The sequence below is a fragment of the Eptatretus burgeri genome, chromosome 2, assembly GCF_056783735.1.
Source record: "Eptatretus burgeri isolate ZD-2024b chromosome 2, Ebu_testis_v1, whole genome shotgun sequence".
Lineage (NCBI taxonomy): Eukaryota > Metazoa > Chordata > Myxini > Myxiniformes > Myxinidae > Eptatretus > Eptatretus burgeri.
In genome coordinates this window covers 90361401-90387392 of record NC_140962.1, presented here as the reverse complement: position 1 = coordinate 90387392, position 25992 = coordinate 90361401, and the positions used below count along the sequence as shown (strand labels likewise).

At 43.2% G+C, this 25992-nt stretch overlaps 1 protein-coding gene across 3 annotated transcripts in view; it reads right to left on the bottom strand.

Annotated features, from left to right (window-relative positions):
* Positions 1–289: 289 nt before the first annotated feature.
* LOC147032540 (NUAK family SNF1-like kinase 1) overlaps positions 290–25992 on the bottom strand; it is a 30595-nt gene continuing 4892 nt past the window's right edge. For all 3 annotated transcript variants that reach the window (XM_085870269.1, XM_085870271.1, XM_085870270.1), the window contains exons 3-8: positions 15090–15210; positions 11723–11874; positions 10387–10452; positions 6811–6930; positions 4355–4487; positions 290–2688 (exon numbers count right to left, since the gene is read on the bottom strand). In XM_085870269.1, coding sequence (XP_085726395.1) covers positions 1637–2688; positions 4355–4487; positions 6811–6930; positions 10387–10452; positions 11723–11874; positions 15090–15210 — 1644 coding nt within the window. In that variant the 3' untranslated portion in view covers positions 290–1636. The remainder of the gene's footprint in view (positions 2689–4354; positions 4488–6810; positions 6931–10386; positions 10453–11722; positions 11875–15089; positions 15211–25992) is intronic.

Here is a 25992-nt window from a genome sequence, read left to right as displayed (position 1 = left end):
ATAAATCCTATTAACACGCACATAATGATGAATCATCCTGGTAGTGAAACACCAACTGGGCCAAGATTCAAACCCAGGCTGGACAGCTCAAGGGTGATGAGATGAGCACGCATACCTCTAGGCCATCCTGTCAGGCTCAGGAATGATTGACCAGGGTGGGTAAAACCATACTCGCACTATGTCCGCATCATTTAGATTCCCGACTCTTGGATCCTTTTGAACAATTGATGTGAAATTACTGCAGACGTTATGTTTGTGCTCCACGATTGAATGACAACACGTAGAAGCATCAATTTGTCAACATTTTATTCTGATGCTGTGAACTCACCAAGCCAAATTAGAGCCCCCAAAACAAAAACAGTTTCCTGTAGGATGGCACGTTTTCGAAACACAAAGGCCAGGTGAAAGTCCATTAATACTAATCTTAACGAAAAACACTTTGGCATATTTTCCTATCCTTTAAGTAAATCATTTACAAAACTCCAAAAATACACGATTCAATGCAAATTCACGTCCATCTAACTTGCAACAAAAATAGATATATTGCAACAGAAGTGATAACGAAACGATATTTCACATGTTCACGAATGAAATGTCTTCGAACGCATCAACAGTATTCACTCTCAACTTGGTTTTCAATAACAAAATGGTAAACGGAATCACCTGAAATACAGCTCATAATTGCCACTATTACGATGATGTGCAAAAGGCTCTGTCCATGATAACTGCGCTGTAAAGTATTACACGAGTCAAAAATTTCAAACGTCTCAGACACATCAGTATCATCACAAGGGAGTGATGTATCGTTGAACGGCCACATTGTCTGTCGTGGAAATTTGTGCAAGCCCTATCGCATTCTTGGCCGACATCGATACACTTTTAATCTAAATATTCAGGAAGAAATAAATTAAGAATCAGGTTTAGTTGAGGGATAGGGGTGCCAGCAAAACATATTCGCCATCTAATAGATCAGTACGTTTCGGTCAAAATGTGCATTGTAACCAGAATTTTTTTACGTGACGGTTCAGAGCGTTTCAGACGTGACGACTTGTGTGACAGCAGATGTAGCATCAGTGACTGCAGAATTCGGCCCAGTTAGCAGGGACAGAACCACAAGCCAAATTAAATGTAAATTGACTTGAGAGCCTTTGCTGTGGCTATTAAATATGATGAAGGCTTCAAGACATCAATAGAATAATAATAATAACAACAAATAACAATAATTAATATTAAAGCGAAAGGTTGACACTTTGGTTGAATGCGTTGCTGGAGAATAACACGACACATCTAAATGGTTTTACCAACCTGCTGAGGATCTAGATCCTGCAGCTTAAAGCACAGTAGGGACCATATCAAAAACGAACCTGGGGTGAGGAGGGAGGGGAGGGATCAAAATCTATACAAAACAATAAATAGGTCAAGAAACAACAGGTGTAAAGAACATCAGTATTTAGTTACAGTGCCGCACGAAACTGAATGACCCAGTGATGACTTGTCTCTGATATTTTGGCAAATCGTACAAGCTGAACGATCACATCGTGCTCTCATTTGCCCTGCCTTTCCCAATCCCACCCTTCCACATCCCTCAATAGGAATGAAGCAACTCTGAGTCATTGTTGGAGTGCCTTGTGCTTTGTCAGCATAGTCGGCGACATATCTCAAGAGCCTGCTTGTACGTCTGCACCCACTCATCACGCCCAACACCTGCTGTCTCGTGATAGTTGCGGTCTTGCCAAGATCTTGGACTTGGGGCCAACGGCGTGGTACGACTATCTGACTGCACAACCGTAATGGTGACCTCAACATGTGGGTCACTAGCATCGTGCAGTGGTAGTTGAGTGCCGGAAAGTTCTAAGCGGTCAAAGGACTCACTCGACAGTACACTGTCATCACTTAACACGCTTGATGGGCGGCTGCCAAGTCGAGGTGGGCGTTTCTCCTCTAATGGCTGTCCTTCATCGAAGACTAGGAGATCTTCGAGAGAGCAAGCAACTCTCGAGAGTGGGCCTGATGCTCCGTCACGCCTTGGAGTTGGAAAAAACTTTCCATCACGCTTTAGGATTCCTTTCTTTCGCAGCGCCACATTGCCTGTGCTGAATTTGCGCTGCGTTGACCTCAAGCTCACAGCATCAAGTCCATCTGTGGAATCACTACGCTCAGGAGAAGAATAGTATCCACTCTCACGCTGCGACACCTTCTTAAGTATGCCCTTTTTTGGTATTTTGGGCCCAGTGATCAAATCATCCTTTCCCTCTGGGTGGTTGCTCATACTTGACAAATGTAGGACAGATGCTTCATCATTTGTAAAGTTTTGCAAGCTCTTCAAAAAATCTTCTTCTTCTGACCTCTTCTTCAGGATACCTTTCGGCTTGTGCTCTTCTATTGGCCGTGTCACATTGTTTTCTTTTGGAGACTTTTGCAAGAAAGGCGGCAGTACCTTGGGAATACTCTTCACAGATTTTGACCCACCCTCACTTCGAGTATCTCCCCTGCCCTGGGCCGCACGCCGATGCAAGTCAATGAAGCGAGCAACAAGTGGGGAGGGTGCTCTGGCATCGCTTGCAGTATCACAGTCGCACACAGTCATGCTGTGGCCCCAGTTGACCCACCAGTGGTTGGCGATGTCTTCAATAGTAGCACGACGTTCAGGATTGACCATCAGCATCCAGCGGATCAAACCGCATGCATCTGTACAAGAAGACAGACAGAATTGTGGAGAAGTTACATTTCAAAGAAGTTGTTCTTCATTGCCGAGATAAATACTTATTCATAGCTGTGAATTTGAGGGATAGTATGGGCATATGAACTTAAAAGATCGAACACATCCTAACTTTCACAAACCAAACCAGTATCTTGGTGCATATTTTAACTACAGGAAAATAACTATAGTCTTCTTCTTCTTGCGTATGACAGCTTAGCTGCTGGGGTAGCTCTCATTTTGTGGAAGCGCGACTGTGTCGCTGATGCAGTGCCCCTCGACCAGTACACACTGGTACTCATTTCGTCGACCTCGGAAGGATGACAGGCTGAGTCAACTCCCTGGTGAATTAATTCAGCGGCCAACAGGGCTTGAACTCATGACCCGAGGATCCCAAGCTACCACCCTAACCACTAAGCCAACACCAGGGTATAACTATAGTTGCAAGTCTCCATTCATCAAAATAGCATACAAATCTTCTTATTTTTCTTTAACGGCCACAATTATTTCCATGTTCTTGTGGGATTGGTCGGGGGTGGGGGGAGGGGGGGAGCAGGGAGGAGAGGGAGCTTGGCCGAAGCCATTCACAAACCGGCTGGCCAGGCATGACGTTCGACTAAGGTTGGGGCATCAATTTGGAATTTTGCAAGGGTGCGTCGATAGCTCGTCTACTCTTTGCGAAGAACACCGTGGGATCTTTAATGTCCACCAACTAATGCCAGCAGATGGGATGCTCTTTTAACATCCATCAGAGGAACGGTACATACATTGATGAATCACCCTGCTTGTGAAACACCAGGATGACAGTTTATAGCTGAGCCGAGATTCAAGCGCAGGCTAAACGGCTTAGAGACACGTGTGCGTACCCCTAGGTTCATCCTGCCAGTCCTCAAATAAACATACGAATAATATATATTTTAGTCACACAAAATAAAGAGGCACAATCAACTCAAAGTCAAACAATAGATAGCAGAAATTTCGAATTCTGAGCCTAAGGAGTGGCCTTTGCTGGGGGCAATACCATCCCAGACGGCAGGCCAACACAGGCCTGCAGTAAAACACAAACCCTAGTAACGAAAAAGAAAAGGCAGGATTGTTTTTGTTTCGGCTGTTGTGGAAACCACAAATCCTAGCTGGTGCCACTCACCGATCAAATAATATCCATCTTCAAGCAACCAATAAAGGATATGTATGGTTACTGAGTAATCAAGCACAGCTTATAGGAAACATATGATTTGTATCATAATCAGGAAAGGATAGAAAAAAAAAACAATTCTTGTTATGAAGAATGCATGTTATGAGATACAGACACTGAAAACAAAAAAAACAGGGCAAAGTGCCGAAAAGTGCTTTGTTCAATGAATTGCATGAGGGATGATGGAAGAAAGAAAGCGGAAGGAAATTCCAGAGAGGGGAAAAAAAAAAAAACATCGGAGAGAAAGAATGCTAGTGACGTTTGAGACAAGACTGGAAGAGAACCAGAAAGAGAGTCAAAAGAATGGATACTTTTCAGAGCAGCCGATGGCAGACCGAACACTTCAAGGAGAGTCAAGCGAGTTGTGCAGTTTATAAAAAGCACAAATGCTTCAGGTTTTCTCATTTGCTAGGACGCAAAGTTTTTCCAATGATTCACAATAGCCTACAGTCATGGCTCACCGGATGGCTGGCTCGGTTCATGGTACTCCCCGTGGCTAATCTGCCGCACAAGCGTCTTGTAATCACGCCCGTCAAAGGGCATGGTACCGTACACCAGAGTGTACAGCAATACTCCGAGTGCCCAGCTATCCACCTGTGCACAGCAAGGGCAATCATGATTTTAAAAAACAATGCTTACAGGCAATAAAAAAAGATGATACGGCTTTCGGTGATCATTTAGAACCGTGAGTACTCTACGAAACAATACGACTTTAGGTAATCATTACCAATTTCCTGCTTTTTCATTACCAAAGGGCAAGAGAAGAGACCAGGGCAAGAGGAAGGGGCTACGAAAGAAAACAAACTCCAAACTCAAGGCCATCTTGACTTCGGGATGCCATTTTTTGAAGGAGTTTAACTTGGTCATGGAGGAAACTTTGACAAAAGTTTGGTAAAATAATACTACGGGTTACAATAGGGTGATACTTGTCACCAGAAATGAAAATGGATTGTATTATCAAGAAACATACCACACGTGGTTCACTAAAAATAAAACCAATTAATGGCAGCGATCTATGGCTCATCGAGTTTGCAAATACATCACACTCAGGACAAAGACGTTAGTGGACATTTGTATACTTTTTCTTGAATTTCAGGACAGTACATGCAATCTCCACTCAGGATTGCAGCATCTTGAGCTAATTATTCAGATGGGAATGTCAAACAATGGCCAAAAAATACATGTCAATTGGTAATGTTTCAACCGAAGAGCAGAAAGATGGTTTCTCCGTATAAAAATAAGATAATTTTGAATTGGGGGTGATAATGGCTTAACAGATATTTGACAATCATTAAAGTTGATGCATTTTTTTAAGACAACTTAAGATTTTACAGTTATTAGTGATAAGTATCAACACAACAAAAATATTTTATTTAACTCAGCTTTATATCAGGCTCTGCTATGGAACATTTGTCTATTGTGTTTTATTAGGTGGTAGAGGTCACAGAGCTCCAACTTGGTGGGGTGGAATTTGTAGAGCTTTGTAGAGCTCAAAAATAGTAATACACAAAATACTAATAAAAAACCCCAAAAATGAACCCAGATCAAAAATTTTAACAATTCTGGCTGCCAGACCATGGTCCGATCAAGTTGAAATTTAAAATATGTATTCTCCATCACTACTAGATCATAACGTGACATTTCACGTCGATTCATTAAGCGGTTCCAGAGAAAACATTTAATATTTTTCTTCAATCCAATATGGCTGCCAAATCATGTGATCTATCAATAATACCTGAACAAACTTGTACACCTATGGCTTGAGGAACATTTGTGTGAATTTCCTCTTTTTCTGTCCAGCCATTCTGGAGAAGATTTTTTGTAGGTTTTAGGGAAAATCCAAAATGGCTGTCAAACCAAGTGACCGATGACATCATGTGTGTGAACCTTTTGTTCCTCATGGATAGATGCTCATACGTGTAAAGTTGCCTTGATCTGTTCAGCCACTTCAGAGAAGACTTTTGAAGGGTTTAAAAAAAAAACAAAAAAAGCAATATGGCTGCCGAACCACATGACCGATGACGTCATCCAATTTTTTTTTTTTCTGTGGATCATTTTATCCACAGATGACCCTCAAAAATGTTCATACTGATCAGATATAGCATTGTACATATGCACTTTTGACATCATAACAAAGGCACCTATGATGTCATAAAAAATCACTTATTCCCCACGAGGAGTACTTGCCATGTGCTAAGTTTCAATTTTTTCCTTGGTGCGGTTTCAGAGATAGAGGTACAAAGTTTTTTTCCATTATTCCAACATAGCTGCCACACTATGTGACCCATGACGCCCAAATTATCATTAAAACATGCTGCAGAAGTCGGCGCACCCTTGAAAATTTCGTCTCAATCCGACAAGCGGTTGCGGAGAAAAACATGAAAGTTCTGCGCGAACAGACAAACAAGCAAACAAATAGACCCAGATGTGACACCCTCTCGTTTGGCGAGGGTAACTAACTAACACCTGTACTTAAGCTTTAAGTTAACTGCATCTCACAATACAGTACAAGGGGAAATGTACAGATTCCATATGTATTGTAAGGAGGGGAGTGGTTGAGGCAAGAGGGCAAGGATCGAGAGAAAATAAAATGGTGAAGAGTTAGGTGTGACACAAAGGATTTGAGTTGTGGAGACAAAAAGGAAGAAAACGGGAGTAAAGGGAAGGAAAGAAAAGGATACACGAGACGAATGAGTTAGTTAGCGAGTTAGTTCCTCCTATCTCCGTTTTGGGACAATGGACAGCCGAATGAGAAGGAAAGAGGTTAAAAAAAAATCATATTATTTGTGCATTCGGAATTTGAAGATTACAGAGGCTATAAAATACACCTTTAATGATTTACAAGCCTTAAAAGTCTTGAACTATAAATAACTATATTATATCATGCTAACTAAAAGTAATCACCACATCCGCCAACCTCTGGTCCCTGATAAGGTCTGCCGTTGACGATCTCCGGTGACGCGTACAGCGGGCTCCCGCAGAAAGTTTGCAGAAAACTCCCCCGTCGAAAAACACTGGAAAGGCCGAAGTCTGCAATCTGCATGCAGAGAGCAGGTTTGAGGATGGGGTGGAGGGGGGAGGGAATCATCAGCTCAAAGTATACAGAAGCAAAAAGGAAAATTTTTGCCCGGCATTGTTCTGCGATAATGCTGGGATATGAGCAACCTCAAAATAAGAGGTAAGGGCATATAGTAAGATGCTATCAACAAACATGGTCAACTGAAAATGCAGTTCCTAACAAGAGGGTTACAAAAGTGCAAAATCACATGAACTGCAAACCCCCAGTTTGCTGATACACGTAGTCAAGGAATGCAGGGCAGTAGCTGGTTTGTGTCATGTCGCATTAAAGTAAACTCATGTCACCCCTGCAGAATATACACGGAATGTGAAAATGGCGAGGGTGCAGTGCCTGTGCTTTTCTGCACTTCCTTTTCGTAATATTTGGCTTGGAGCTGAGTCTGAGCAGTAACCCCCCTCCATATACCATTTTCAACCCGCTTCATCCTCCTCCTCCCACTTCCCTCTCCACCTTTCTTTTCCATCAGCTATACCTCCTGCTGTTTGCTCTCCCACAGAGACAATGAGAAAGAATGCTTTAATACACAAGCAAGAGCAAAGAAATTGCAGCATTGGATTGGCAAAATAATTCCACCAGATTAAACACACAACTACTTTTCTTTGTACACACTATCGAGGCTCGTGGAAGACCTAGAGCAGAACGGAAGGGAACAAAATGGAAAGGGGGAAACATCAACAGCAAAGCAGAAGTGAGAGTGAGATCAAGGGGAGGAGGCGAAGGACACATGGGGGTGAACAAGCTGCACACAAGCTGAATGAACACAGCCAAGATTAGGAAGGGGTTGATGGGGACGAAACGGAAGATAAACAAATCAACCGACAACTAACAAACGAAAAGAGGTGAGGAACAAGGGTGGAGGGTGAAGATCACAATGATCTGGAAAATGGAGTGCTTGGGATTGGGGTAATTTGGGGTGGAAGAGGAGATCATGATATGGATGGGGGATAACCTGAGGTGGTGGTGATCAGCTAACAGCTTGCTTGTTAACTGAGGCTCCACATTAACTCAGAAAAATTAAGTTGCTCGCATCAACGATTTGCAGTTCATCTCCATGATAAATTTTCATTTGTGACGTTTCTTTAATTATTCGAGGGATCTCTATGTATTGAAAATGTAAAGATTGGTGCTGTTATTGACACCACCTCCATCACATTCATTCTCTTCTCTCGTCTTCCCCCATTCTCCGAACTTATTACAACCTTCTTTCTATGTCCTCTTGGCTCTTTCCCAAGTTTTATACCCTCAAATTCTCCCCTGCCCACCCCTTCCCTTCCTTTTATCCATTTCCTCCTCCCCATTCTTTGTGTCCAGTATGTATGTGTCACCCCTTTGAAATAACAATAATAATTATAATCGCTGCACAATGCGTGTCCAAGTTAGCGTTTTCTGTTTTCACCGGGGGGTTCAACCCATCCTAAACTGACCAAGAGATACACAATATTCCTGTGAAGTGAGAAGCAGGTGGGGGTGGAAGCCAGTCTCGATAGAATGTGGCATCTTTCACGATGAGGCTGACACACTTGTCCTGAATTGCTCTCATATCAAACAGGTTGGCGATGCCAGTTTTTTTGTTTTAACCACCTTTCTTCCGGTCTACCTAACTCTTCTCTCTCAGCCATCTGATCCTCCCCAGTACCTCGTGCACGCACACTTTCCCTCCAGTAAACTCCTCCTAGCTACAAGCTCCGAAAAACGAGGCCTTCCGTCTCCCTCCACTCTTTTGTTCCTCTTTTCTCCCCTTTGTCGAACTGCTTTCGGGAGATGTTTCAATTGCATGTCCCTCTGGATGCGAAGGTTTCAAGCAGACGGTGCATCATCATCTCCACCTACAATATTTCACACCCCTATTAACCCTATCTAACCCAACTTGAAGGTTACTCGTTTTCTCCCCTCCTGCGTCTCCTCTTTTCCTGTTCATTATCTTGTTTGTTGTGTCCAACTCTGGACCAAGTGCCACACTGCCAGTGCATTGCTATATATATTATATATATATATATATATATATATATATATATATATATATATATATATATATATATATTTTTTTTTTTATCCCATATCACCTCGCTCTTCGATTTCATATACAAAACAAAAAGATCCAATTATGCAGTAAGGTTTTCAACTTGGACCTCGTGTGAATATCAACATGGGGGAAAACAAATAAACAAACAGTAGTGATGGAAAAGGCTCCAGCATTGCAACAGCATGTCAAGTAGGATTTACACTCAGCGATCAGATGGACCCACAATGTCCATGCCATTACATTATTTGCCTCATTTAAGGACGACTGGCAATGGCGTGATGCCCTTTTTGCCTGAAGAAATGCAGAAAATTGGTGACTGCTGCTTGAGAAAGAAGGGGCAGGTGATTGAGGCATTGAGGCACAAGAAGGGGCAGATGGTTTGGCAGAAACCTCACCCTTGGCTATTCCACATGAACTCCAACAGAACAACTATCCATTACGGTTTTTGGTTTGACCTCATTCTACAACGATGAACGAGCTATTAAATTACCATCGTGAAGGAATGAGTATGAATCATAAAACTCTTATAGCTCCCATTCGTAATGCAATCAGCATGCGTGATGCGTGGTTCTCGGCCATCAAAATTGGCTTTCCAAGCCTCCTCATTTTGCAAACATCCACGAGTTGTTGGCAATGGTACCCTCTCTCCACTGAATGACCACCGTTTACGTTAGGCATCAGCAAGACTTCATCATGGAAGTATATGCATGCACCATAGTGAGCCATCTATTTATTATGTTTGTAAAACAGTGCAATTTTTAACCTCTTTCAACTTCCTCCAATGCCATCCCAACCCTCAATCCCTTCTGTCCCCATTCCTCCCACACTCCCCTACATTCCATTCCTATCACCATCCTCCTCTCCTCTCTTCCCCAACCCCGACTCCGACCTTCCACTTCCCCATCATAATCATACAGCCTCATGCCATTGAGTGCCAAAGCTACATTACCCAAGGAAATTTTAGGATTGGATCACTTTCTGTGTCCAACTTAACATAGAAAGTCAATATGAAAGAAACAAGATCCAGCTGCACAACAGAAAAATCAGCAAATAAGTTTAATGGCTGCATCTTGGATGTCCGGGGATTAGTAAAGCTTCTTTGGATCATGGGATTGGTGCTTTCCGGATACTACGATTAAAAAAGACATACCATGAGAGAGGTACCATAATTCATTGAAAAGACAAAATCAGGTGATTTATTTCAGCATTTATACACTAATATTGATTAATCTACAGGATAATTTGAAGTCACAACATTGACAATCACAAGCAAAAAAAAAAAAAAAAAATGTAAAGTTTTATGAAACATCTGGTGTGTGAGCCTGCGTCATGATGTGACTCTTGCTATTGGTCAAATAAAACCTTTGTCACTTCCCATCCAATTTGCTCACCTTCACATTGCAATCGCTATCCAGAAGAACGTTTTCCAATTTCAGGTCCCGATGCACCACTCCATTCTGCAGAGTCACAGGACATGCATCCTTCACAAATGACCATCCTTTGTTCAAGACAACTTGGTGGTGGGAGGGTGGGGGACAAGGGGGAGAGTTGATGCTTCCCTGGGGGCCCAGACTAACAAATTGGAATACCCAGAGAGGATGCAGGCAGTAGAAGAAGGGAAAGGGGGCACAGCAGGATGCAGGAGGGTGTGTGTGTGGGGCGGGGATGGTGGTGGAGGGAGGTGAGGCAAGAGGCGAGAAGATTCAAAGAAAGCTCCAGATTGGCCTTAGAAACATCTCTGGAATGTCTCCTGCATTGACTGGACTGTGCCGCATGAAAAGAGTCAGACAAAGCCAAAATGACAAGAATCCCATTGCACAAGTCTCCAGGCCCAGAATAGCACATTGCTTATGAAGCTTCAACGCTATTCGCTGTACACAAACAGCAACTTTTGGAAACAGGAGAGACTTGGCAACAATGCCTCAAAACCATCTGCCAGGTTTCTCTTTATATCTGCCTTTTTTCTCCCTTCTCGAAGACCACAGGGAACATGAATCCAACCCTGTATTATTATTATTGTTGTTGTTGTACAAGTTGTTAAACATAAAAGGCAGATTTTCATGGAATGATATTTCAAATAATTTTAAGTTTGACATAAGCATTATTCAAATGGAAAACATAATGTTACAGCACATGCTGATAATGCAGGAGGGGCCAATGGAATTTGAACACCTGACTAATAAAAAGACTATGGAAGGAAATGCACAGGAAGGACCCCCAAATCCGTCTGACCATCCAAGCCCGGAGCGCTTACACATTCCAGCGCGACCCGACACCACACACACGGAAATGAAGTCTCAACATTCCTGTCTGGAAAGCCGCCTGCTGCATATTTTGAAATGGAGAGTCTTACGAGGCCAGCCTCCCTTCTGGTCGGCGCCTCACTTGCTACGTCTAGAAACCCAGCTCTGACCCCAGATCTGTTTTAACATCAACCGAGTCCTGATTATACCTCCAGGAAAATCGTTTGAGGCATTTCTGAGATGATGCTTTCATCTGTGAAGCACAAGCAAACTGTTCTGCAGGTATTGAAGAGTCCATCATGTAATAAAATGATACATACGAATCACTAAGCAATGACCATCAAGTTTGAAATCCCACTCTTTGATTCGTTTTGTTTGGTGCTTTCCCGAAGCTTAGCCAAAATGCCCCAATAAATAAGGTGCTCCGAGGTATTGCTAAATTCTCAGGGTGGACTCCATTCCACAAGCAAGGTTTTAAACGCACCTTGTGACAGTGATGAAGCGCAGAGACCATTTGGCGGAAAAAGCGTCGAGCTTCAGATTCAGGAAGCTTCCGTCGCTCGCTCACATAATCATACAGTTCACCCTGGCTTGCGTATTCCATCACGATCACGATCTTGTCCTGGTTCTCGAACACTGCACAGCACAAGTGCGCACAGAGTGAACCTCCATCGTTTGGGTCATGCTCACTTTGACATCAATTTGTGTAATTCCCTGTCTAACAGCCATTGTTTCTCTGGTAAAGCAGCTATTGTTGAGCCTGAGCCCAAAGCAATAACCCTCATTTGGGTCCATCTGCGTACTGATCGTGGCAACAAAATACAATTTGGGTTATTTCCTGTTTTTGAGCAAAATTTCATGCTGTAGGTCATTCTGACAAAGTTATAACCTGAATATTTACAGCGAACACAACCAAATCAGGTCAAGTTGCAGTTTTTCATTCATTCACAGAAAATTAGACTTGCTTCTGAACTATGGAATCATCTATCTATAATTCTGACAATGTGTGTGTGTGTGTGTGTGTGTGTGTGTGTGTGTGTGTGTGTGTGTGTGTGTGTGTGTGTCTGTGACCGCTGTTTCTCGACAACCTCTGGTCCTATCTAATTGAAACTTGCCAGATATATTGCTGGGGACCTGAGGATGTGCCTTTTCAAGGTTTGATATTAATCGGACAAGTGCTTCCCAAGTTATGGCCATTTATTTACCAAACCAATGACAAGACACGTTGTTGCGTGGGTGTGGCCGATGAGGGAAGGGAAGCTCAGCCACGTTCCCCATCACAGGTTACAACGTACGGGCTTCCGGATAGTGATGACTTCGTGTATTACAATAATCTCTCGATTTCTTAAGCGCATTTATAGATAAACACAATGCCCCAAGTTATGATGGTTTTCATATGAGACGGTGCATAAATTTTGGTAACATCAGAGTGCTGGTATGCTCCGAACCAGGAAGTAAATTTTTTTTCTCTCTTCTCTTCTCTTTTTGTTTTTCCTTGCGACGACATTGCGAAAAGGTAAAATACGTTGGCGCTAATTGAATAATTGGCCATTAAAACCTCAATTGCGAATCATCGTAACTGTGATATGCGAACTTCCGCGCCACGCACGTACGGGCACGCGAGAGCGAAGAAACAGCCTGTGTGGTTGTTGTTTCTTGCTCACGGTTGGAATATTTTTTTATTTTTATGGGCACGTACTAGTATTATGAAATCAAGAGGCTGGGGAGGAGGAGCGGCTGCAGGTGAGAGCAAAATGGAGAAATCAAGAGGAAAGATTATGATAGTATAAATAAAAGAGGTGAGTTGGTTGTGGAAGGAGAAGCTGGAAAGGGAAAGGTTTTTTTTGTAACATACAAAGTCTCGGCTGATGAAATAACAAGGTAACAGAGAGTAAAGGACAGTTAGGTAGCTGGAGGCATATTGGGAGAGGGTGAGAGAGGAGGGCAAAAAAAAGAAAAAAAAGAACAGAGTTCAGCCGTATTTGCATACAAAGTGATGAGATGGCCATCAAGTGAATAGAGCAATGTTAAGCTGGTATTTTACTGATGAGAGTGGAGGAACTTGTCAAACATCCATCATGATAACAAGACAGTGTAAATATTCAAATATATAACGATAATAACAGAGGCGATGAAAACCTGGATGTATCATATCTTTCTGGTGAGTTAGGTTATAGAAATTTCCATGGTTTCCTACTCTGTGCAACGTAAGCTGTGGATTAGTGTAGACTGTAGACTGTTTGTTATTCAATGAATATCACATTATGTCCCACTTTGTTCTGGCATCAAAATTTGTTTGGAAAACATCTATTATGTCACCACGTTGTGACTGCTGGGCAGAAAAAAAAAAAGATTACATGTACATGGTGCCCCAAAATAATGTCACCACAGTCACATAAAATTCACATCGAATTGCGGTAACATTTTTTGGGACACACCGTGTATGTAATACGTTTTTGCACGATTATAAAAAATAATTTAAAACAGAAAAAGAAACTTCAGCAACTATTTGAATAGAGTGAAAAAAGTAAATGTTGCATGCCTAAAAAAAAAAAAAAAAACTTTCCATTAAACCGTGTTTGACTTTCATGGCTCAGAGCTTGCAATATTTCATATGAAAAGCTTTCTTGCTTAGCTCATGGCATTTGGTTACAATACCGAAAAAAAATAATCCGATATCCGTTCTTCCAGGGAGCAAACACACACAGACACAGACACAGACACAGACACAGACACAGACACAGACACAGACACAGACACAGACACAGACACAGACACAGACACAGACACAGAGAGAGAGAGAGAGAGAGAGAGAGAGAGAGAGAGAGAGAGAGAGAGAGAGAGAGAGAGAGAGAGAGAGAGAGAGAGAGAGAGAGAGAGAGAGAGAGAGAGAGAGAGAGAGAGAGAGAGAGAGAGAGAGAGAGAGAGAGAGAGAGAGAGAGAGAGAGAGAGAGAGAGAGACACAGAGAATGTTTCCAAGTGATACTGATGGTTCAGGAAGAGAAAGAGATACTGAAGTGAGGATGGATAAACAGTGAGAGTTGCACCTTCATGTATTTATTTATTTAATTATGACTGACAACAAAGGTCAAAAAAAGTGGTACTAAAGCATAATGGGAAATGAGAGGGGTGCTGGAACACTTTCCATCCTGGAGTACAGCTTAGTGACAAGTCAATGTATGGGGTTGCCTGAAAGTCGCTTTATCCCTGATAAATTTCTCACACCTCCCTTCTTGCGGTTTAAAAAACAAACAAATAAATAAAAAAATTATAATGTTGCTTTTGGATGAATGTCTGTCAAAGCTCACAGGCATGAAATGTGGTGTTGTGGTCCTTGGAAGATCCACATTTCACATTGGATTGGAGCATCGTCCTCCACATGTGACGATATGGACAGGAATGACCTCGACATTTATTTGGATTGGCGTAGCTTAAGAGCATATGTTAAGAAACTGGCTGGTACCATGACGAGTTGCTGAGGGAATAGCTGAAAGTGTCTGATTATATTAAATATATATTAAAAGGATTTAAGAACGAATGCTTTACTGGGGACGGGTAAATGACTTTCAGGCCACCCCGTAGTAAGGGGTGTGCTGCATTTTAGAACCTCCACCTTGGAGATGTCACTGCATCCCTAGTAAGCAAAAGGTATCTGAAAAAAAGCAGGAAAATAACACCAGGCAGTGAAGCATCTATACCCTTAGTAGTCAGTGTGGAAATTGAAGGTTTTGCAGATATGTTCCTTTGTTTAACCACCACCCCCAGGGTTAATATAAAACTGGGTAACTGGAGCCCCCATTTGACTGAAATGTGCACCTAGTGAATATAACATCACAGCACCCAAGACTCACCTTCATAAATGCTGATGATATGAGGATGGATTAATGAGGACGTGATCTCAATTTCACGTCGCACGTGAACCATGTCCGCCTCATCCTTTACCTTGTCCTTCCGAATGGTTTTTACGGCCACCTACATGCCAGCACAGGGGGGAAAAAAGGAAAAGTGCTTGTTAGCAGTTTTAAAACCTATTTGAAACTTAGAAAATGGCTACAGACTCACTGGAACGAATGAAAATTCCTCTTGGGGAATGACATGAATAAAACAGTCGCCAATAAACTTGGTAGGTATTGTCCCGACTGCTGCATGCCCCAATGCAAATGGCCATGCTGGCAAACAATTGCAAGAGAATGTGACCTTGCTTTTAGGCATCAGATTCCTGATACAGTCAAAGGTATTGGTGAGGTGGGAGATACCTTGAGGATTCCGAAAATTCCATTGTAAAACAAAGCCCCGACACAGGTTGGCCTGTTAGTGATCCCACCTGAAGCCCTTGCTCACGATGCAGGGAATATGGGTCCAATTATCTACCATATGTTTGTCCATAGTCTACGAATATCCTTGGAATTCATGCAAAAAGTGCACCGACCTCAACTAATGTCTTTGACCTGAATGTGATATGTAGAAGCTCCTTCATGAGCCTTCAATCCCTGTAAAAAAAAATAAGTAAATAAATACAAAGCAAGGCAACCACTCACCCCAATACTCCATATTAAAAAAAAAAATAAAAAAAAAAATATGAAAAATGCTCAGCACATATCTCCACAACGACAAAATCATGGTCATCTGGAGATCAAATCCTTTTACCCCGAGAACAAAAGAAACTAGAAGGGCACTCGGTAGAGCGCATACCTCCGCCACGTAATACCTGATCCACGAGAACATATCGGGCCCGATACATTTTTGAAATATCAAGCTATGTGTTACTATATCGTTCTTAGCCCGATCTCTCAATGACAGTGAAAAATCACTTAAAAAAATTAAATAACTCGTATCCAGATCCGGATTCAGATCTTCACCAAAATCGAATCAGTTCGTCCTTGTCACACATCCAACCTGTCCAACAAGTTTCGTCCGAATCCGTCCACAACTTTTTGAGATATCTTGCACACAAACAAAAAAAAAACAGACAGAAAGAGGTGAAAACATAACCTCCTTTACCTCCGGTAGCGGAGGTATCTAGAACGGCATTCGGTAGAGCGCATACCTCGGCAAGGCTGAACGGTTTACGTTTTGTATTCCATCAATAGGTCGTATCTGCATCCGGACCTGAACCAAAATCTAATTATCGGGTTGTTCTCATCACAGACCCAAGTCATCCACCAAGTTTTTTTTTTTTTTAAACAAACTGTCCACAACTTTTTGAAACATCATGCTATACTCCGTATATCGTTTTTGGCTTGATCTCTCAATTATGAAGAATCATGAAGTAATTGAAAAAACAAATTCTGGTATCCAGATCTGGGTCTTCACAAAAATCTAATAAATTTGTCCTTGTCAAATACCCAACCTGTCCACCAAGTTTCGTCCGAATCTGTCAATAATTTTTTGAGATATCCTGTTCACAGACAGACAAACAGAGGTGAAAACATAACCTTGGTCCACCTTCGGTGGTGGAGGTAATAATACAATTGCGAAAGAAAAGATAATTCAACATGCTTTCTAAAACAAAGTTTAAGGCTCATGGATGAGCTGGACAATGGATCATCAGGAGGTCATACATCAACAATGTGGCCAAAGAAAACTGGTGAACAAAAGACGGAGAGAAGAGGATAACCCAGATCGGGACAAAATAGACAGGAGATAAGCAAATGGAATACAAGGTGTTCACAAGGCCGGAACAGATCATGTGCGAGGATTTGGGGATGGGGGAGGGGGGGTGGGGTATGGGTGGGGGCGCCACCTCAACTAGGACAGACTCAGCGAGGTAGTTCCCACAGACGAGAGAAATTGAAAGGTATTGTTCGGTACTGCCATAAAATCTTTTGCAAATAGCCAAGATAATAAACTTCCTTTGCTTTAAAGCTTGAGCTGCGGTAAATCATGCCATTTACCTCAATCCAAAATCATCATTTACTTGCTTGTGGAAACCAACTGGGGTTGAGGGAAAAGCTATAAAAGCAGACCACCTACAGTGCCAACGAACAAACCAGTGATGTTGATGTGCCATTGCAAAACAAGGGACTCAACAGCAATGGGCCCAAACAGTCCTTTGGGCAATGAGACTGCAAATAAACTGTAATAACCCAACTGCATCCACCCACCACCACTACCACCACCATTCAAGCAAGCGTTGCCAATTTTTCAAAAATGAAAAAAAACAAACAAATAACAACAACCAGGCAGAATGCTGGTGATGATCAACAATGTTTTGGGAAACATTTTTGTAAATCGTTTTGACAGGCCTCCCACAGGAGGGGTTGGGGAGAAGTCCGTGGGAAGTAAGGAATCTCTTAATGCAGAGATCGAAAGTAAGGTGGTGTCACTCCGGAGGGAAGGAAACACTGCCCATCTGTAAGGCACGGGCAACACCCCATCAGAAATCCTGACTTCGCCCCTAATCACATTCTTTGGCTTCAGAGAGTGGAAACTGAGGCTCGGGGGGTTTCCGTTACCAACCGAGCCAAGAAGCACGTTTCTGCTAGCGCAGCAGCCCGACAGCGGTGACCCAACTCGTACGGAAAGCAGCGAGTTGTCTCACTGCAAAACTCCAAGCCCATTTCATTCCCATTGCAAATCCATCTTTTTCTTGCCATGATTCCAGGCAAAGGTGAGTCTCCAGGAAGCTGCGTTTGGATCACACACTTTCCAATGAGTTATCTGTCCAATTAAGGACCGTTTCACACTATGATGCTCGCCATCCATAAACACAACTGCACGGCTGCATATACAACGGCAACCTCTGCATCGTAAGATACGGGAAATTCAACGACAAAAGGTAAGTGTGGATATTATATACAAAACAATCGTCTCGTGATCGCTTTAGCTATTGCAAAAGGAGGAATGCAAGGTGCCAAAATCCACCGGTAGCGCATTTGCAGATTTCATAGCTGTTTCAAAGGATCAGATTTCTTTTGCATCGTGGAGACTCGTGCATGCATGAACGATAATCATGCATGGACACCTTTGTTTCTTTTTCCTACACAATCTGACACCCAGCTATTTGTGTGTGGAACGACGAGCTCGTGAATGTGAGCTCGGCCAACGGTGACAAATAAACGATATCCTGCCAATTGCAATCCAGACACAATCCGGGTGTTCATAAACACAGCTCCTGGGGCCTTGTCCCATATTCCACCGCCCACACAGCCAGCGATCCTTTCGGGCGAATTGCTCTCTTCCAAATTGCACTGACATTTACCATGCGGAGCAAGCAGGCCAAACTCGAAATGCTAACTGCTCTGCAGAACAACTGCAAACAGTGAAGGCAGGCTGAACCATTAAAACCTATAGAGTTCTTCAGGGGGGAGAAAAAAAATCATTTATCCCTCCTTCCCAAATCCCACCCCCGATCAAATTAGAAGGCTGCTTGTAAATCCGAAGAATTGGAGCATATAATGCCAAATGTGATGCCCTTTTGAGGAAACCAGGACACCACTTATTGGATTGGCTGTACTTAAGTCCATGGATCACTCTCTCCTCTCTGCAAGAACATCGCAGAAGGAAAGTTAAGTTGACTGTCACAAATGCCCACATTCACTTAAAGCCACATTTCCAACCTGGCCTCCAAAGCCAGTCGCCCGCCTGGGAATCCTCCATCGTGCAGTCGTTTATTGGCCCACCTGAGTTCCTGACCACATATAAAGCTTTCGTCCGCAGCCTGATGAAGTACTGCTCTCCCCTCTGGGCTGGTGCTCCTGCCTCCCACCTTTCTCGGCTTCACGCTGTGGAAACCAAGGCATTTCGGATCATTGGCATCTCCCGCGATGAGGCCGAGTCTTTGGTCCTCTCACTCTCTCACCGCAGGCAGGTCGGTGGTCTGTCTTCTACCGTCTCCTCTCCGGTGTCGACCCCCCCCACCCCCTCACTGGTCTATCTGCGATTTGTCCCCACCATATTTCCGCAGGGCGCTCAAGGTCCGCCAACAACCCCCTTCTGGTAAAACTACCAAAATCACGAATCACTGCTCATCTTCACTCTTTCATTCCTCTTTTTCCCCACCTTTGGAATAAACTCCCTCACCTCTGTTCAATCCCATTCTTCCCTCCAGGCATTCAAAACAGTTGTTCACCACCACCTCTTATCGCCCCCCCCCATCCAAATCCTCGATCTTTTCTACCCCCATTAATCCACCCCAAACCCACCTCCTTCAAATTCCCTGCTTTCCTTCCTGAAAGTCCCTGTAATGTCCATCTTGTATTCCCCATGTTCCCCACCCCATCCCTCTCCCTTCCACAGATCTCCTGGGGTCTCTGTCCCCCACTGTGTTGTCCTTCTCACTCCCGCCCCTCCTGTCTCATGCCACCCTTGCTGTGCGTTGCCGTCATACGAGCCTCGACAAGGTATACAAAAAAAACAAAAAACTTAAATATCCTTTTAAATAAATAAAAAAAAAGAGTACAGCATTGTGTGCTTGTGTACCCTGAATACATCGAAGACTTCCACTCGGAAAGCAATGGCAAACCAAGTATATTCCTCGCCAAGGAAACTTCTTTTGTCAGCAGCTGTGTTGTGTGCATAAAGTTTGAAAGACTCTCGCAAAATATGACAAAACAAATTGATGACTGCAAATAGTGATCAATCCAAAGATGGTTTCCTGAAATTTGGGTCACGCTGATAAAACAACTGCAGCACGGTGCTGCAAGCACTGCAGCTGCCTCGATTGTGCAGAGCTCACTCGTGTCCAAAGGAGCTCCCTGAACGCAAGCAGGAAACAGAGGTGTCTTTCAACACTTTGTTTGTGTTGCTGGACCTTGCCAAAGTAACCTCCAGGGAAAAAGACGTACAAACAACTCCCGAGTTCCACTTGAGCAGTACGCAGTGCATCATGCTTGCACCGGACTTCTTAGGGATTTCAAAGGGAGTGCAATGAGGTATGAAACAGCACGGGTCTTGGCAGATGTAGATGCATGATTAAATGATACAACATAACCAAGCTTGTACAAAATTCTGGTCTATTCCCACAGCCATTCATGTGCTGTATTGTATAACCTCAAAAGCTTCTCAGCATCTCTGGAGAACCTATAGACTTTCATACAGATTCTGAAGCTAATGAATGGACTGAACAGAGGGTGATGGGTCAACATTGTCAGAGGCCACCAAGGTAAACAGGCAGACAAGGCACAGCAAGACAAATCACATAAGGAGCCATCTACATATTATATATACAAAGTGGAGGAGGGAGTTGGGGGGGGGGGAGTGGTACATTAATAAAGGAAATCCTGAGAAAGAGGGAGGATAAGGAAAGGAAGGAAGGGGGGGGTCATGAAGTGAGCGTGAAAAAGGGGGAAAGCCATTTTGGAGGAGAATGGACGAAGGGGAAATGACAGAAGGGAACTAGATAAACAGAGAAGGAAATACGTATGTGGATGGCCAGGTTAATCGGTGGGTGACCAATTCACAACACCATCATTGCTTGGATCGAACGTCACTGTTCAAGGAGGTAAACCGCGCTCCAACTAATTCCCATTTGCGGAAGAGGATACATGGCGCATTTCCTTACCCACTGCGTGCAGTATTGTTTCGAGAGAGAGCCTCATCCCATCTGGAAACAGCTCATATTTAACGGAATCCACCATCCGAGACGAACTAGTAGTTGGTGAAAGAACCCTTTCTGTCTGCTCTGCCTTCTTTCCTACAAGTGAGCCATGAGGCCCACCAAAACGGCCCTGCAACATCTGTGCAAGACACCCTTCTTTAAGCACTGAGGGTTTAAACAGTTGTTTTGGGATGTAGGAACAGATACTTCCCAGGCTGGTATCACATGTGGGAAATGGACATGCTCAGAATGGGTTGGGGGTTGGTGATGGTTTCTGGAGTTGTTTGCCTCCCTTTGTTCATCTCCCCCATTGAGCCATAACGCAACACGCCCCTGCACCTCAGTCCCAGCTTCAGCCTCACACCACCATGCTGTGCGGTAATCTTTAACCTCGCATCAATGCACCGCTCCAGCCAGAGTAAACTCTCTCTGCTCTGCTGAAGGGGGTGAGGAAGGGGGGTTGGGGGAGGGGGGAAGTGGTGGCGAGACATCATTGTTCGATCAAATAAAGAGAAAAAGAAATAACCTGCCATGCTCCCCTCTGTTTAGGCCGAATACCTAGCATGCCAGGCATCGTGTTCTCTCCTCAGAGCAAACCCAGAGCACCGGGAAGCAATTTGCGTTATTTGCAGTTCGTGACATCAAAGGGCAGAGCTGGGCACCACATCAGACACGGTGGCTGGCGGCTATCGATTGTTCTCGACCCGGATTCACCAATGTATGCACGGAGCTCCCCCAAAGCTGTCACCAACCATATCCCTACCCCCCCCCCCTTTTCCTTCCTCTTAAATTTCTCTCTCCTCCTCTTAAACACCATGCCACGATGGACATTCCAAACTCATCCTTACAAATCCAAGTCCTTTCAACATTTAAGCCGTTTATAAACAGCCACCAAATGAAATCTCACTTTAACATGAATATAATAGAAACTTTATTTTGAACAAAAAGACTATTCATTGGAAATAACCATTTCATAATACACAGTACCACATGACATCAGCAGCTCCTTATTTTTGAAGGAAAGAAAAGAAACTGCTTTTCTTGTTCCACTCTCAGAAGGATATAGCACTCGTTTCATTAAAACGCATTATAAAACACCCGATGATCTGAGCGACTACTCACTTCTATTTTCAGTTCAGGCCACTTCTTAAATCATCACTCACAAAGCACAATCTTTACAGGGCGTTTCTCATATATGATGATCATAAATGTCTTTGGAGGTCTTTTATTTACTTCAAAAGGAAGTAGATTTAAAACGATTGAAAAATTATGTCACCGGTCATTTAAAGTGGTGAATACTCTCGACTCGCGCCAAAACAAATAGCATGAGAAAATATTATCACAAAGAATAATTTACTTATTTATGTAATTATTTCAGTCTTTCATTTTAACAAGAGTCTCATGTCATTATTAACCATGTCTCAAGGTAATTGTATGCAATTTCAAAAAGTACACCGAATTTTTGATGGGTCGAAAACTCGTCGAGGAGCTGCAACACAAGTCATGCCAAAACATGCAGGCAGAGACGCGAAACAATACCGGACTTGACTTCACAAAAACACAGCCACTGAGCTTGGAGGAAGTGACATAACTTAGAGGGGCACTCTGGGTATCGTCGATGCCAATCTTATGACCCTCACAATGTCGCTTTACCCTCGGACAATCAAGGAGAAATTTCCTCTTCCCCATGGATACCAACCTATAGGGTTTGTTCGTGTTCTATCCTTTAAATGTTGAGCATCAAGGAAGGAAACTTTGGGATGACTCAGCCGGGGTTCAAAGCGGACGCTCTTTCAAGAATTATAAAGTCTCTACTTCCGACCACTAAAATAAAGAACATTTTGATCCTACACTTTCTTTCACATCACAAGTCCCGTAAAACGTGGGCTTGACTCGTCGTTGCCTGCGATCCCGGGAGAGCTCCAACCAGACCACCCTGCGGCAATAGGTCAGTCACCCTCCGGAGCCATGGAGTGCTCAAATTCTGCTGTAACACATTGCCATGGGCATCTGGACTGTTTTCTAGCTATCGTGTCAAACCAATCTGCCGTGCTAGGAATAACCTTAAAAATGCTTGACAACATCACAAGTCATATCGCCCCCCCCCCCAATTTTTTTTTTTTTATTATTCAAAGAACCGTTTAAAAATATACACCCAGGAGCAAATGTCAAATGAGATTCCATTTTTGAGCTTTATAAAAATAAATAAAAAAACGTTTTCCAAGTTGCAACTCTTTTCAGAGCTCCCTCTTGCCTGTTGGCCTTTGCAAGGCCTCAAAAGTTTTTGGCACAGCTGGTACTTGTGGTTCAAAGATGGAAACAGCAGATGCAACAGTCAGGACAGCGAGTGAGCTGCACCGCTTTTGAAGTACATCAGAGCGGGCGGGGCGGCAGGCAAAACACCGTGTATAAAAGCCAGAGGGATAACCCCACGTAGAAGGGGGACCGTGTCGACATATGGATCACATTCTCCGGCCTGTTTTCGGGTGTGAGCTCAAAGCCGAAATCAAATTGTTGTAATCAAAACACAGTCAGCACTTGCAGTCTCATACAGCTTTTATGCAATGCTCTGGAGTTTTCAGGCCAGCATGATTGCCATTTCAACTCAGGCTATTACCTTAAATGGCAGAGACTGCACACTCTTTTCACTATGACCACTCGTGAAAACTTGTAACGTTGAAAACCAACACAAGGCAAGGTTTGTGCATTATGGGCCACTGAACAGTTACACAGCAGGAGGTGTCTTCATCAAATAAGGTTAGAAATTCAAGGATATAAATATACACCACTGGTCATAAGTTTTAGAACACCCCCATTTTTCCAGTTTTTACTGAAATTTAAGCAGTTTAATGTTTCAATGTACTCTGAAATTAAAGCGCATAGAACAAATAAACAATTGCAGATAAAAAAAGGAATCGTGGAATCGTTTTGTTGAACAAAATTTAATCCAAATTTTTGACTCATCAAAGGAGCCACCTTTTGCAGATATAACAGCCGAACCTACTCGTGGCATTCTTTCTCCAATGGAAATCAAATATTGTTCAGAAAGTTCTTCCCAACACTATTGCAGAAGTTCCCACAAATGTGTTGTACTTGTCGGTTGCTTTGCTTTCACTCTTCTGTCCAGTTCATCCCAAACCAGCTCGATGGGGTTTAAGTCTGGAGACTGTGCTGGCCATTCCATGATTTGAAGCCTACCATCTTGTTCTTTTCTTCTAAGGTAGTTCTGACATAGCCTGGAGGTATGTTTTGGGACGTTATCTTGCTGTGGGATGAACCCCTGACCAACTTGGCATCGACCAGAAGGTATTGCATGGCGCTGCAAAATGCTGTGGTCGCCCTTTTGGTTCAAGGTGCCAGTCACTCTGTGCAAAACGACGACTCTGGATCCAGCAAAAGAGCCCCAGATCATCACGCTTCCTCCTCCATGTTTGACAGTTGGTGTCACACACTGAAGAACCATCCTTTCACCAACTCAACGGCGTACAAAAACCCTGCGTGATGAACCAAAGATTTCAAATTTGGATTCATTGGTCCATAAGACCTTCTTGCAGTTTTCAGTCGTCCACTGGCGGTGCTTCATGGCCCAGGCAAGCCTCTTTTTATTATTTTGCCATCTTAGGAATGACTTTCTTACTGCCACTCGACCTGTCAAACCTGCAGTTCGAAGTCTTCTCTTCACAGTTGAAACTGAGACTTCCTTACTTCGACCAGTGTTAAGCTGTGCTTGAAGCTGCTGTCCTGTGAGCTACCTATCACGCAAGCTGTTGACTTTCAGAAACTTGTCTTCTGATTGTGTTGTGGCTTTGGGTCTGCCAGACCTCTTCCTGTCAGAGTTTCCTCCGTGCCTTTTGATGGTGTCGGAAACTGTACTCACTGACACCTTGGCTCCTTTGCAATCTCTCGAAAGGAAAGACCTCCACTTTTAAGGGTGATAATGGTCTGTCTTTCTTCCTTTGTTAATTGTTATTTTCTCGCCATTATCTATCTATAATTCCAGCAATCTGTGTGTCTGTGACCGCTGTTTCTCGACAACCACTGGTCCGATCTAATTGAAACTTGCCAGCTCTATTGCTGGGGACCTGAGTATGTGCCTTTTCAAGGTTTGATATTAATCGTACAAGTGTTTCCCAAGTTATGGCCATTTGTTTACCAAACCAATGACAGGACACGGTGCTGCGGCCATTTATTTACCAAACCAATGACAAGACACGTTGCTGCGTAGGCGTGGCTGCATAGGCTGGTGCGTTTGCCGGCCGACGATGACGTCACGGGCCGTGTCGGTTACGATGGGGAAAGGCGCCTTAGTTGCCGTGGTGTATGAGTGGCAATAGTCAATGGCAGCGAATGTCATGGCAAGCAAAGACAGGGAGGTAAACTTGATTTTAATTAACTCTGTGTGTGGAAGTATCACAGCAGTCGTTACTTCAATACAAGCGATAATTCGTGGAATGCATGTGAACATTCCGTATGGGCACGCACCACTTCCGGATAGTGATGACTTGATGTATTCTAATATTTTCTCGATTTCTTATGCGCATTTATAGATAAATACAATGCCCCAATCCAGTCGTCATTTACGAGAGCGAAGGAACGGACTGTGTGGTTGTTTGAAAGTTTTTTTTATTTTGCTTTGCACGTACGGCCACGCACGTAAGGACACGCACGTACGGCCACGCGAGAGCGAAGGAACGGCCTGTGTGGTTGTTGTTTCTGGCTCGCGGTTTGAAAGTTTTTTTTTTTAATTTTTTTTTGCACGTACGGCCACGTACTAGTGATAGCAATATACTACTTCTTGCAGTGCAATATTGTCCAAATAATGTTTCGGAGGGTGTGGCAACACTGTCTGTTCCAACACTGCTTTTATACAGACAGAGGGTTTGTAACTAATCAACAAAAGTTGGGACACCTGTAGGAATTGTTTGCATCAACTTTCAAGGCTTAATTTACTTTCATTGCTGCAGAACAGCTGCAGTTGCTAACCCATTACTTGTTCACTGAAAAGGGCCTTTTTAACAACTCTGAAATTTACATTATTTTTCATTTTTTGGAAATCTAAACTTTGTTTTTTCAATCTCTGGCAGTTTACCACTTAGTTTTGTACCATTTCAGGTTATTCACTGGACTTGAACTGCTTAAATTTCAGTAAAAACTCGAAAAATGGGGGTGTTCTAAAACTTTTGAGCGGTAGTGTAAATAAATGTTACAAGACTATA